Source organism: Trichoplax adhaerens, genomic scaffold (assembly GCF_000150275.1).
Source record: "Trichoplax adhaerens TRIADscaffold_4 genomic scaffold, whole genome shotgun sequence".
Taxonomy (NCBI): Eukaryota; Metazoa; Placozoa; class Uniplacotomia; order Trichoplacea; family Trichoplacidae; genus Trichoplax; species Trichoplax adhaerens.
Genome location: NW_002060946.1, coordinates 7,181,980 through 7,197,455, shown reverse-complemented (window position 1 = coordinate 7,197,455; position 15,476 = coordinate 7,181,980). Strand labels below are relative to the sequence as shown.

General features: G+C 34.6%; 1 protein-coding gene across 1 annotated transcript; it reads right to left on the bottom strand.

Moving 5' to 3' along the window:
• Positions 1–11,469: 11,469 nt before the first annotated feature.
• TRIADDRAFT_63291 (expressed hypothetical protein) lies at positions 11,470–15,067 on the bottom strand (the record flags this gene model as incomplete). Its single annotated transcript, XM_002111662.1, has 13 exons — positions 11,470–11,619; positions 11,813–11,878; positions 11,976–12,059; positions 12,171–12,281; positions 12,398–12,474; positions 12,605–12,688; positions 12,844–12,910; positions 13,286–13,408; positions 13,554–13,640; positions 13,794–13,864; positions 14,126–14,219; positions 14,312–14,473; positions 14,954–15,067. The coding sequence occupies 13 exons, from the start codon at positions 15,065–15,067 to the stop codon at positions 11,470–11,472; spliced, it is 1,290 nt and encodes a 429-aa protein (XP_002111698.1).
• Positions 15,068–15,476: the final 409 nt, after the last annotated feature.

The window sequence follows — 15,476 nt, the reverse complement described above, 5'->3', positions numbered from 1 at the left end:
ATTAATAGGATAACAGGTATTTATTTATTTATTTACAGTACAGTACAGTACAATAGAGTACAGTACTGTACGTACAGTATAGTACTGCACTTATTGAATACAGTACTATACTTCTGTACTATACAGTACAGTACTGTACGGTACAGTACGGTACAGAATCTTCTTTACAATAGACCAGTCGAATTTTGTAAGTACAGTACTGTACAGTATCTGTACAGTTAGCAGTACAGTATGTAGTAGTGCATGGTGCTACACAACAGAGGTAGTACAGAATTTTTTCAAGACAAAAATGGGAGATAAAATAACACGAGAAGTGAAAAACTGAAAACAAGCCTTATGTATACAGTACTTACTGTAGGGGGGTGTCAGAGGTTCGGTTTAGTATTACTCACAACGAACTTATTGATACTGTACAGAGGTACAGAAGGAAGTACACAACATATGGATTTATCAAAGGTAACAAAACCTACAGTACTGTACTGTAGTCATAGTAAATAAATAATAATATTTTAACCGTAATCATACCTGAACTGTACAGTATACAGTACTGTACCGTACAGTACAGTACACTACTGTACTGTACAGTACAGTATAGTCACACAACGAACTACAGTACTGGTACTGTACTGCCATTACGATTTCTACAGTACTGCTGTACTGTACACTGTACAGTACTGTACTCTACTACACTAGAAGCAATAATAATAATTAATAATAATAATAATAATAATAATAATAATAATAATGGTGGCGATTATTATATTATCATTCAGCATTATCATACTATCATTAATACTGTAATTGGCCAATTGTAACCGTTTAAGTTAAAGATACAAAAAATGAATAGCCCAAGTCAAATAATTCTGTTTTCTTACTGTGCACAACCCGTCTTGCTGCTGACAGAATAGCTATGGCTATTGTACTGTACTGTAGGAGTCTACAATTAGTACTGAGGTAACGTCATATCATACTACTGTACAGTGTACAGTGTACAGTATACTGTCAGTACAGTACAGTACTGTAGAACACCGCAATATTGGATAGTTTACTATGAAAACACCTGGAGCCTACGGTACTGTACAGCGTAGTGTAACCTTAACCCTAAACCATAAACTATCAATACCGCACGTCAAGCCATATTATTATATTCGTCAAAGTCTTTAGAGTTGCGCAAATTGCAACTCTGAATCAGCCAAATGTGTATAATACGAGTATGGAGTAGAGTATATACAGTACAGTAGAGAACACTGCGGTGTAGAGCATTCGCTGATATAAATGGATTATACTGTATTACTATTCATGTTAAGATGATCCCAAATCCATTGCTTTCTCTGGAATCGCGCAGACTTCAGAAACTATGGCATGCCATATTGAAATTTGAAGACTACTCGTAAGCTCCCCGGCTCTACATTCTCTGTCATGATGACCGTATTTGGACGTGTAGAAAAAAACAATAAACGCTCGTTTGGACTTTTTTCTCCTTTGATCCACACCTACTAAAATATCCCAGACGACAGCAGTACGCTACGTTCTAATACGGGCTGGGTCCGTGTAATGCAATTGATCCGGACAGTTGAGCATTGAGCAAATGTTTCTTGTAAGAAAATAGACGGTATACTGGCACTGCAAAAGTTTTTTTCTGTTTTTTTTAGCTGTTAATCTGCATGGGCCTTATCGATGTTCATTTCAAATGAATATGAAAAAAAACTGCACTGTACAGTACAGTACAGTATGTACAGTACAGTACATCTCGGCTAGCTAGAGCAGACCAGCTACCGAGCTCGGTCCGGGATAACTGAACAGTGCTGTACAGTGTACAGTACAGAAAGTTCATGCGCTGTACAATATGTACTGTGCAGTACAGTACTGTGTACTGTATATTGCAGGCAATTTGCATTTGCAGTACAGTACTGTACGTACAGTATGGCAAAAAATTTGTAGTTTATATCTTATAATAGAATGAGTAATGAGTAGTATAGATCCTCTAAAAAATTTAATTTTGACAACAAAAAAAAATTGTTACGGTACGGGAAATACAACCGTTTGTATTAACTTTACTTTTTGTGAAGCATTTAAGCATGGAGGATCGAGAAAATATGGTGATAATTTTCATGATACATACAACAGTACATAGTAGAAGTAGTACAACGCGAAGAAAGCTTCAATAAATTGTAACCTATCCATGTATCGTTGTACACGTACGCGTATTTATACTGTTCAGTGTACAGTATATTAGCTGGAGCGTCAATGCCTAGTACGGTAGCTAATATACTGGACTGTTTCCTTTAGTAGTCCCTGATTCCAGCCTACCCTCTACATGGATCGGAGTAGCAATACCTGACTAAGCAAAATTGGGACTTTCAACTGCTATCTGCTGCGTTAACGTTAAAGTAAAAGAAACGATGAAAAACTGCATCAAAAGGAAACGATCCTGCGATGCAAGATACATGTGCTAGCATGAATTAAAGACTACTAGAATTACAAAAAAAGAAAAGCAAATACGTGTATTTTTAAAATAATATTCTACGCACGTCAGCTTACAGCGAATGTAAAGTTGCACATAGCGAACTCGTTTGCATAAATTTAGTACTATCCAGTCATAACTCTATAGTGAGTTGACAGTCAATTGGTAACTTATATAGGGTCCAGTTAATATATGCTCAGACTTCCAGCATGCCAGGAAATTTATAAGTACGATTGAATACGTGCGGTAAATACATAAACGTTCAAGAATTGCAATCATTAAATAATAATTATTCCGATCTCGTACCGTACACCGAACATCCTCAGTTGGAAAGAAGTAACTGAGATGAAAAATGACAACTTCAGATTACTATATTGCTCTCATAATTAAACCATGTAGTCCTAGACTAAACATATCTTCTTTTATAGACGTTTACTATTTGACGTTAAATATACTATAGCGAACTGCAGCAGTTACCGCAAAATTAAAATGGAGGTAGATTTAGGGAATAATGAAAATAAAACATTTTGTAGTAGTGAATACGAGTATATAAACTTATGGCTAGCGTCTTGCAGAATTCTTTACACCAAATTCTACAAGTTAAAAATATAGAACTGTTGAAAACTCGCCAAGTAACGTATGTGTACGAGAACCCTGCACAAATTGATGGTCAATGCTGCAGTATACAGTAATACTGTATACAAATAGCAACTTCACGAGATACAGTATATGTGACATTAGAGCAACAAAGATTGCATACTTTTAAAATCGACGGCACAAAAATACCTGTGTACAGATGTAGCCGCTACAAGTAATGCTCGTAGCTTTATACAGACAGTACAGTAAAGCGAGAAGCAACGATGGAAGCTGCTGCAGCGGTGTTCAACGATGCCAGTCAAGATAGCAACAGTACAGTATAAATTAAATTAAATGAAGTTACTTTATAAGGAAAGACTCACAAGAACTTGAATCTATGCAAGCGTATCTTTGATACAGATTGATTGATAGTTCTTGCTATTTCAGCTGTAGCCGAAAGTCCAGTTTTCAGAGTTGAGGTACACCATAAAAGGCTTGAAGAAAGAGAGATGAGGTTGTTACAGTACCATAAGCAGAGCAGTCAATCGGTAAGTATAATATACCACCAACACGGAATGGCCCAGTAGGTCACTGCTTAATTAATAGGATTCAGCAGTCAATGTCGCCTTATGTATACAGCATACACCCTTTTACACTACGATGGAACGTTGTAAAGTCTAGGTTACGGTATACTGTCTACAGTACTGTATTTATAGCGATATTCGAATTAGACTATTGCAGTGCAGTAAGCGGTTGAAGGCATGAGATTGTTGATGTTCCGAGTTTTTCTGTGGCGTATAGATTAGGAACTATCGCGCACTGCAGATGATAATTGCACAAGTTGGATACTAATTTATCACAAAGATGTCAGTTTCCTAGGGGAGAAAAACGTCAGCAAGTTTTTAAAGCAATGAGGTTGTACCAAAATGGAAGTTTGATGAAAAAAAAATTGGTGTAGAGATCGTGTAATAGCTAAACGTCTCGATTCCTTGGATATGGTACGCTACGACGGGTTATGCAGTACTAAAGGCCAAGTATTATAATTACTGTAGTGCAGCAATGGCTGATTTATAAATCTGGTATACGAGCAGAAATGACGCCAAACTAAAAATTTAAAACTTTTCGCGATCCTACCGACTCCAGTTGTAGATTTCTACAGCTCATCGACTCCACTAACAACAATGGCAGGTTTCGAGTAAACTATACAAGTTTATGCAATGTGTACAGTACAGCACTGTATGTATTTTGGCAAGCTGAAAAAAAAAAAAAATTTTTACTACTGTATGTTTTTTACGGTAATGCCAAACAAGACAGCACCTGTACTGTATATTGTTATCTACTGCACTGTATAGTATAGTTATTATTATCCAAATATACTGTATATAATACTGTACAGTATATCTATTTTATATACAGTACTGTATATATAGTATATCATACTGTACACCGTATATAATGTACTGTACAGTATCATGATGTGTACAGTACTGTGTAGTCGCAAGTTCGTCATCGTACGGAACATGGCAGACAATAGTAGAGTAACTGTATACATAGTACCATTGAATACGCTAGAGTAAATATGTATGCTAGCGTAGCTGCAACACAGAGTAAACCCGTAACTGTGAAGTTAAATGTGTACTACGTAGATCAATAAGAAGAATCAAAAATTTTCCCAAATAATATCGGTCCAATCAGTACGCTCATTCACCAATGTCAACGCGAGAAATTGACGCAGCACGAGAGCGTAATGAATATAATACAAATAAAAACACAGGCAGAAAAAGAGGAAAACAATAGTACTGTAATTATTATCTTTACTTTGAAAGACAATCTCATCGATCTACGGTACACCGTACCGTACAGTACCGTACCGTGCTCTAACATTGGCTACAGTACTGTACAGTACAATACTGTACAGTATCGAAGATTCATTTATTTATTTTTGCAATTAATTCCCATTAATTAATTAATTAATTAGTAAGAAACATCGCGAAACGTGCAATCGGTAGTACACTCAGTACAGTACAGTACAGTACAGTACTGTAAAGTGGCCCCCCCCCCCCTTCAACTGCCTACTGTACAGTGTACAGTACCAACTTCGAAGAGGGTGGCATCTGATTTCTGTACAGTACTGTACTGTACAGTATGCTTGCTACTGTACAGTATACGATTACAGTCTGTAGGTCTTTCTTTTTTTTTTTTTTTTTTATTATTTGTTTGTTTTATTGTACTGTACTGTATAATACTGTACTGAAAATCAACAATAGGATTGTATGGAGCACTTACGTACTGTACTTTACTTAGACCTGAGAAAGGTTCCCTTTATGATCTGTTCAGTGTACAGTGTACAGTACCATACAGTTGACACTGTAATTTTTATTCGAAAACTGTAGAGATCGTGTTTCATGGCCAAAATCATGGGGTTTATTTACAGAATGCAGCCATCTACATTGTACAGTGACAATGACGTAAGAAGCATAATCGTAAATTTTTTTTACATTTTCAATGATTAATAATTAATTAAATAAAACGGTGTTGCGTTACTGTAACTGTATCGACTGGATCTATCCACTGAGTACTACGGAATATTGTATCACGAAATAATGATTACTTACTTATAACAATATCAAATAAGTAGATCCGATTGTAAGTAAAAAGAAGCGTTCTGTTCTAGGTGAATTCGTAATAATTTTTTTATTTTTTCCAATACATTCGTTTATTATCCACCTGAACAGCGAGTGAAGAACACGACCAGACCTGTGCGGATCACTGTACTGTACAGTATACTGCTAATACTGTAATCTACAGTACAGTACTGCACTGTACGGTACGGTACAGTACCGTACAGTACTAAAGCAGTAACGAAGGTATTGGCACAGAGCCAGGACTTCCAACGACTGACTGACTACTCTCTCTTGTCCCTGACCAAGCCATGGGTACGAGATCCGTACGACGTAACCGTGCATGCCAAGCCCGACCGTCAAAGCCCACGGCGACGGGGCAATTCAAAGTCAGGAAAAGCTTTATAATAAGCTTTTCCTTTTACCTAATTGTATGGCAAAGTTGCGTGATTCATTGATAATTATAATTTGCTTTCTGAATACTTACGTACAACATAAACGTATAGCCTTATATAAGATGGATTAATCACGCGTACATGCTCGATATCAGCCACTAAATGACTGCCAAAACTGGACAGGACTCTGTTTGCATGCTAGCACGGTGTAAAAAAAACTACCATAGCTGTGCTTTAAATCTTCACCTTCTTATTGCATCAGCACTTGAACTCACATTAATCTACTCTGTTTCAGCAGATTTCTCTACTGACACTGACTTCATATGCAGTTTTTAGATCTCAAGCAAAATGGAAGGAAAATGTTGTGATATTTTTACACAGAGCTCAAGTCTAAATTGTGCGAGCTCTTGGCCAATACTCTATTAAACTTTTGACTTTTTATTATTATTATTGATTTATTTATTTTTATTATAATGTCCTCTCCGTATGCGTATATATTGATGGCTTGACGCAGTAGAAATGAAAAATAGTAAAATGTAAATCATTACTGTAGCCGCTACGGCAGCGTCTAGTTCATAGAATAGCTATTGTATATATTCTAGCATTGGGCAGGGCGTCCTATATGCAGTACTTTAATTTCATTACAGCTATTATTATTAATGTTGTATCGGGAAATGATGATGGTGGCCAAATGAGACGACTCAATTTAGTCGTTGCACATCTCTGAATTACTTGATGTACTACTGTAGTGACTGATGTGATGAATAAGTGATGTCTGCACCTACTCTAAACATATTAGTTAGACCTTAATTCAATTTATTGACGGTTAATTTAATTTAATTTACAGTTAATTTAGCTGATGTTGCATACTACTAGTCTGCTACACCTCCAGATTGACCAGTCCTTTCAATATTCGCAACACTAGTCACAGCCATACATACAGTACGGTACCGTCTAATACTTATGTTACAGACTACACTAAACAGTAGGTACAGGACTGTCCTTTACGCCAATAGATTCCATTACTTAATTTATTTAGCTTATTGACTTTAGCTGACTGCAGCAGTAGAAGTATGCCTCTATGTCTCACGTTGATAAAAAGGATTCAAAAAAATAAATAAATACCACTAAAATATCAACTGTGGTAAAAGAAGTAACAACGTAACATCATACTTCCTCATAAAACACCAGTCGGAGTTCGGAGTGACACTTGACTCCCATGCAATATACAGTGTACAACGGAGTACTTGATCGGGTCCCGAAGCTCAGCCCCATCACGATTTGGATTCGAGCTGGATCAAGCTGTCAATCTTGTCGTTTTGTAGCTCTCTGCTATCTCTGCTGTACAGTGGACAGTAAACTGCGTATGCAAATCTTGGATTCTATTTTCGTAAAAGAATTCGTAAAAAATATCTTGTAGTAGTTTAAAGTAAAATAGACTTTAAATAATAGCATATACGAGTATAATACGTATCGAAAAGTAAGCAAAAACTTTCACAATTTCCGTAGACTTTAGGCAGCATATTCTGATTTGCTTCGAACTAAACTGATTCTATCCACACATGATGTGAACAAGTGACTCTGCACATTGTACATGCTAACTAAAGATTATATTCTCAGTAAATCAGAAAGCACGTACGGATGAATATGTAGTTAGATTATTTTAATACAGCGCGTGCTACAGTAATACTACAAACTAATCTACTAAATTCCGTTTCTACCGTATGTACTATGACAGAATATCATTACTCAATTTTATTGCATTATGATTATAATTACTTCAAATCCAGATCAGATCTATAGATTAAATCATGCAGATATGAAACTACCTAACAAGATCATTTAGTGTTCATGTTAGAGCACATGTGTTGGGGGGGGGGGGGTACCACTCAAAGGATAAATGCAAAATATACCATTACATTCTAATCGAGTCAGGTACGAATAGGTTGCATATCTAGCTTAACAATAATATCATATGGGAGCATAGTAAGCAGTCAAACATGCTTTCAATGATGAATGAATAAAAGCAATCTGCAGTCTATGATTTCAAGTTGATGATATCGTCAATTACATATTTATTCCATCCTATAAATGCGAATACAAGTAACCCTGCCACTGGATATTTATATTCTATTTATTTCCAAAGTGAACACTATGGTTCATGGTATACAGATATTATCTATTCCATTATATCTGAATACTATTGTACTGCACTTGCCTTTTATATTACTTTAATTATAGTCATAATATCGATCTAGAATTATCGGATTAGAGCTATATAAGTATTAACGCGTAATTGCTGCAATCATTTAAAGTCAAAACTTATAATTAATTAATTACATTTCAGATCCTAATTCAATTGCTAGGCGCCACAAAATTGTCACTCTATATTTATTAAGGTCAATTTCGAGCAACGTACAATATATCGCATTCACTGCATATGCATGTTTCCGTTTGATAAAACTCAAATTCTATAATATAAATAGGGAGACAAGGATTGGATGAGCATAATCTCATGGAATATTATTGTTAAATATTCTTATTCTATATTTTAAGCTCAACGTGTGATTTCCTCTGTATATTTCGAGATATAGGTATCCTAGAAATACGGGCAGTACGGTACTTCATATGCAGTGCGATATGCTATGTTATGTTAGTCTATTGCTACACATACAAGACTTGGTTATAGGGACGAATTATCTTATTATGATTATTGTATCTAAAATTAGAAACAGCAGTCGATCAGTAATCGATGATCATGAAACATTCTTCGATGCAACATCTGAGAAATAAGTAGAATGCAATAGGTATAATTACAAAAACTGGCCACTACGAAAGGAAATCAAAAAGACCTACAACGATCAAGTTAAGGTAATTAATTGTAATGCAAGTTTATAACAATGTGCACCTTCAAAATTTTTTGGCTTTCATTTATTCATACCAGCTAACATACAAAACGATAAGTTTGCTGCTTTCCGGACACTTACCACAATACAAACTTAGTAAAATAGAAATTAATGTAATAAATATTTGTCAATATGTTCATTGCTAAATGCTGTGTTAATGCTATGCCATAGAACATAACATCGTTCAAAATACGCATAATTAAATAATGAGGATAAAACACGATATCTTGAAATGTCTACATTAAAAGAGGTCAAAGATCCTCTTACCACGCGTTGCTTGTACAAAAGTATCCAACTAAGTATAGTCGGAATAAATGTTTCTATTCACCATAACTTAGAATCAGTTTATAATAGTATTTCCAATACGAATACTCTTTCATACTGTATGAGCAAAGTCTAGCTTCAGTCTTCTACTACGTGTGGCACTCTGTGCTATAATGGATTTTCATCAAATTCAACTCGATATATTCTATGCAATCTAAATCTTAAAGATTTTTCTAATAATATGATTGTAAGTAACAGGCAAGACGCCGTGTTACTTGCCATTGCAGTTTATCATAATTCAGCATCTACACTTAGATAATAAGCTAATATCTACAGTAATATGGCTTTAGAACTGCTGTATTTATTTATTTTCGTATAATGCAATTATAATCGGACTGCAGTAAGTTTGGCAATTATTGGATTACGAATTAGCATGTAGCGCTACCTTAAGCGCATTACTAATTTTATTGTCTTAGTGAATAAGTAGTCGATTCTTAGTGAAATGGTTAATTAAATTACTACGGTAATAACAAACTTTGTATTTTTTTACTTATCATAGCAAAGCGCCTAAAATTTATTCATTTGCCAGTAAATTTTCTGTCACTCAATATTGATGACTACATTACCCTTAACATATGTGGCATACTCTTAAATTGTCCTTTTTTATCCACATCAAGTACTGCTGTACTGCAAAAAAAAAAAAGCGTTCTATATGATTTCAGTGTTACAATTATTTTAGCCAAATCCAATAGAAATGAATAACTTTACTGTAAAAGATTTTCTGGGCGTTGTCTAAACAATGATTTAAACTTCGCTCCGTAAGGCTCGAGAAGATCTACAGTATATAGCATATCGAATAGTGATAACGTTGATCAGTCGAATGTAATCTTGTAGTCTTACATTCTTATGAATTATTCGCGTTAGATAATAATACTTTTTAGCTATAAGTTTCAGAACATGGTTGATGTGACAGTGCAATTGAGCTACTTAATCAAGCTAGTAATGCCGTAGGAATACAGTATTTAAATTACATCTTCATACTTGTAAATCTTAGCATAACTATCTCCTATCGTTATGTAATAAAGTATATAATTGTAGTACTGTATATTGGTTCTTAACCCTGTGCAGTATTATCACCGTACTGTATTTTCCTAACACATAACTACTGCTATTAGCTGAAATTGTTACAGTAATAAATACGAATTTCATATTCTTTCTTAGACCAAAGAACGTTAATATTTAATCGTAGAAGCCGAAATCATGCGAACAGATGTTAGGCATCAAATTATCTCGATAAGATAGACTTTTATACTTACTCATACCTACTCAGTGCAATTACCAAGGCATAAAATTTAATATTGCACACTAGATGATATTAATGTAATGCATGATCCGGTAATAACTACTGCATTGATGCCTACATCCTCCTCGGTGGTGCATGGCAGGAAAGATCGCTAAATCATTCATTAATCGTTATGTCGTAACAATTCACTTTGATGGTTGCTAAGCATGTTTGTATTTGACACGGACTGATACTACTTTTGACTGACGTGAATCAATGTTAAGTCGTGGAAACAGAGATCATGTCGGCCGGCCATGGTAACAGATACTGATATCGTATTGTTTCAATAAGTAAAAGTAATTATATGTTGTCCATTAAAATTATCAGAAATATTAAACTGACACTGCTCTCCAGAAGATATATAGTTTACATTATACTGTTGCATCTGGCAAATGCTCTTGCTCATATAACGTAAAATTTTCTAGAACGATTATTCCATATATATTATAATAAGTAGAATGAATTTTGGAATATTGATATGATATTCTATATGCTGTACTGTATGTGTATAATATCTGAAGTCATGTTATAGTTTATACATATGGAACGTGTTATTTTAGCTATCGGCGTTAGTATAAGTGTCAATAAAGTACTCCTTTGCTGATACAGTACTCTTCATTTGTTATGCTATTTTGAGTCCCACCACAGATGAGAATGCTAGCAACTGTATAAAGCTGCCAAATTTAGTATTCTTTGTTCTTAATATTTGTAAAGTAATATTACCGTACCAACTCCTAAAGAGTAATTAATATCAACATTGCTATCTCCGTACTGATCGAATGAAAAAGGTTCACATAGAATGATCATTACTGTGCTTATTTATATATCATATAAACATATATCTAAAGTCAATTAATCCTGGTAACTAAAAAAGTATTTCTGTAAAAATCTTTAACAAGTTTTATTCGGCATCTTCATCATTTTCTTTTTCTCCTAGAATCTCATAATTTTCAACACACATATCTTTTATTCCTAATTCATCATCCTGTTCGTCAGTACGTTGATAATGTTCAATTAATAGGTTTGGATCAGGATCTGGTAGGCAATCGGACTGATTTAAAAAAAATTAATTGGGTTAGAATTACATAGTCGTCTAAGTACGATAAAGTACGTATAAGAAGTAATGCACAAAAATGCTTTCCCAGCAATAGCATCAGCTAGGTATATTTTTATCTGCTACATGAATATTCGTATGGGCTGAAAATCATCTGCATAAAAGTAGGCAACGGTAAGATGTAATCTACCTGAATAAAGCTATTGCCAGCAGGATCATCCAGTATTAAAACGGTCTTTTCCTTTCCTGTAATTATCTATCGATGGATGATCACAATTATAATCGGGTTGTAAGTAGTCATAATGCCACTTCTAAATTTTCACTTCTAGATGGTTAAATAAGCAATAGTTTACCGCATCCACAAATGATACTATTTGATGCATCTTATTAACACCGTCTGAGCTATCTCCAAGTCCTAGAGGGTTTAATCTTTCAAGCTGAATAAATGATACAAGAAATACATATTAAAAAATATGTAACCCGAAATAATTGGCAAGAGGAGCATTCCAATATGATTTTTTTATCATTTTGCTGTAATCGAAGTTTACCTCCTCTTTGAGGTTTGTCAATAGTCCTTCGACAGTAGTAAATTTTCCTCCAGATACGCCCGTATGCCACTCAAATGGAAATGCAGGTAAAACTATTGTGCAAGTCTCAGACTAAGTTTACAGGATAAAAGGTAAATAAATTCATTAGTTCATTAGTAAATTAACATCTCGTCATACGAATCAGTTGTGTAGATAGTATAATTTAGAAATGTATCGTAGTGATGTACCTTTAAAACATCACGACTCATGTCTTGAGGTGACGTTATATTTAGTGTTAGACGTATGCCTTTCTCTGACATTCCAGCTGTTTTACAGATAGATAAAATTAATCACCACTCTTTATCAATGCCTCGGTAGTAGTTGCTCAGTACATTAATTGTCCTACTCTAGTATCGAAATGGCATTATTAGTAGCATAGCGGCCCAGTAAGTTACCTCCTGATTTTACTTCATTCGTCTTGAAGCCGCAAGCTTCACACGTTAATGCCATGATGATTACTTCCTTAAAATGTGGTATTTCTGATTGTAATGTTAACTTAGTTAAGAAAGTAACAGCAGTTGTTATATTGCAGTAAAATTTATATGCGATAGAATAAAAAGCAAGTACTACTGGCTTAACTAATAAATACGTGTTCAGTCTAATCTATATTTAGCAATATTTGATGGATGGATACGAACAGGAACCATTCTGGTTTGAGAAGGAGTTAAGCATGACGGGCAATTGGTAGCAAATACTATTACCTGTAGGATTATAATTTTTATATTTTAGTATCTTATCGGGCTTTTTTTAACTGTTAGAGTGCTGTATAAAGGCCTCAAAAAAGATACTTCTGTTATCGCTCACCTCATCAGGGTACTCTGCATCTTAAAGTTATAAAAAAACATCATTGATAAAACGTCATTTTAGTCTAGTAGTTATTATATATTTCTAACACTTGTCTAACTTAAGTTTGAATACCATTATTTTCTTCCACTCTTTCATTAGCGTTAGAGGTATCTGTAATGCCATCGTCTATCTGTATGAACGTTTACAACGATTTATGATTTCAAATAAACGAAACGTCTACAAAGATATTTGCAGTCAGAATATCGAACTATTCAGTTTATAGTACTTACTTGAAGACCCAATGAAAGGTTGTCCTGCTTAGTTCTGACATAATTTTCAACGATCATGCTAGTATCATGGTCAGGAAAGTATGGATTTTCAATAAAACTATTTCCTGCCGGATCTTCCAGTACCTGATATCAATAAGAACATAAGTTGCGAGACTATTCTACGGTAATCTCTTGACATATAAACGGTAAAGTATCAATCAAAAAACTATAATCGCTCTATAGATAGCGGTACTGTACTTTACAGTAGCTCGATATTTTGTAATATTACCAATGAAAATTCTTCGTCGCCGTAGAGGTATTTTTCTATTCGCGCGATAAATTCGTCAATCTTAGCAGCAACTTCAGGTTCAGCAATCTGTCAAGAAGAAATTCCAATATCATTGATAGATCAATTTTAAAGCGATAAAAGATGTCCGTAAATGTAACACAGCTACATTAACAACTTATCATAACTTGTAATAGCTAGGGTACATTTACTATATGATTTTAATAGTATAGCATGACGTACTCTTCTTTCTGGTTGAAGAATCTTTAGTCCATCTATAGTTCGTTGGAGTAAACCCTCAATTGTCGTAAGCACTATTATTATCCAAAAATGCAATCATGTTACTGACAAAGTAAAGACAGTACAATGACGATTCCTTTGCAGTACCTATATTTAGATGTATGACATACATAGCACAAGTCTAGCAACAATTAATATCAATGCTACAATCCAGCTAAAACAATAAATTAAATTTTACAATTTATCATCACATACAAACGTAGAATTTCTTGACGAAATATCAAGAAGTTTACTCTTTTGAAATATGCAAGTAGCATTACTTCTGCATAAAATACCTGCACTCTGCCCGGGCAAGGCGGGAATTTCGAAATCTAGCTGCGGAATTTTAGCTACACACCAATCTGATTTAATAATCTGACGATTGAGATCCTGTATCGTTGAAATAAAGCAGATTTGTATGCAATACTCATTTCTCGAGCATCAGTATCCAATATTCTTGTCTCTAGTTTGTTGCAACTAACCTTTGCATCTTTCACCCGTAAAGTATAGCGACAACCTTGCTCTTCAAATTTACCACCAAATTGTACTTCATTATTTTCCATATAGCAATGAGGACAGCGGAAAGACATGATGATAATCTCTCTGAACATAGGAATTTTAGTTAGCATCATTCTTGTGGTACCCTTAGGTAAAAGTAAAGAATATGGCTTTAGATCAGATCCTTAACAGGGTTAATTATACAATATTTCCATACAAGTATTATAACTCTTGTAATATTTATAGCACCAATATGAAAAAGTTGTTCTACTAAGATTTTACTAATTGATGAGATTCTTACAGTTCGTTTTTAAAATACACTCTACGTTTACTGAACTAGAAAATTTGTGATTCATCGCAGTATCAAGAAAAGTTAGGAGTACGTATACTAATTTTGATATCTATGCGAATGACGCAATGTAATACGGAATTGATTGCATGTACAACATACTAAATCAGGTAAAGTCTAATGCAAAGAATAGTATAAGTAGTCCCTAGCTACAGTAGGCCGTGTATTTGTGATAGACATCAAAATGGAACTATTCCATACTGTATAATTATTAAAGTGAATTAATTACTGCAGATCGCAACAGAAGAATTTGATTTATCCATTGATGTCCTCTTACATTCTCGTGGCAATTCATGCATAAACTTTCAATTTCGGAAATCTCTGGTGAATCGTCATCCGGCTCAATTTGCCGAAATAACGGCTTATTGGATGATGGTTGATTATCTGCCATATCAATGATGTTGTATTAAGCTTTTATCACTGTGCTTTAATAAATCGATGACTTTAGAAGATCCTTCTTCGAACATTTGCCTCTTGGGTGGTGGTGGAGCCTTTTGCTGTACAGCAGAGCATAGTAACTGTACACTACTTCACGATACCAAACAAGATGCCCAGCCGCCTCGTACAGTACACACGCTACTGTGCACTGTACAGTATGTACTGTACTGTACTGTACAGTGCGAACTGGGTGGGAACCAGATCAGACTACTGTACTGTACAGTACTGTAGACTCTACACAGTACAGTGTACAGTGTATAATACACTACAATACATACTGTTAACAGACAAATTTTTGATGTCTGAAAGGAGACCTACTGTGCTCTAGTATACAGTACACTAGAAGTTCATGACTGTAGACT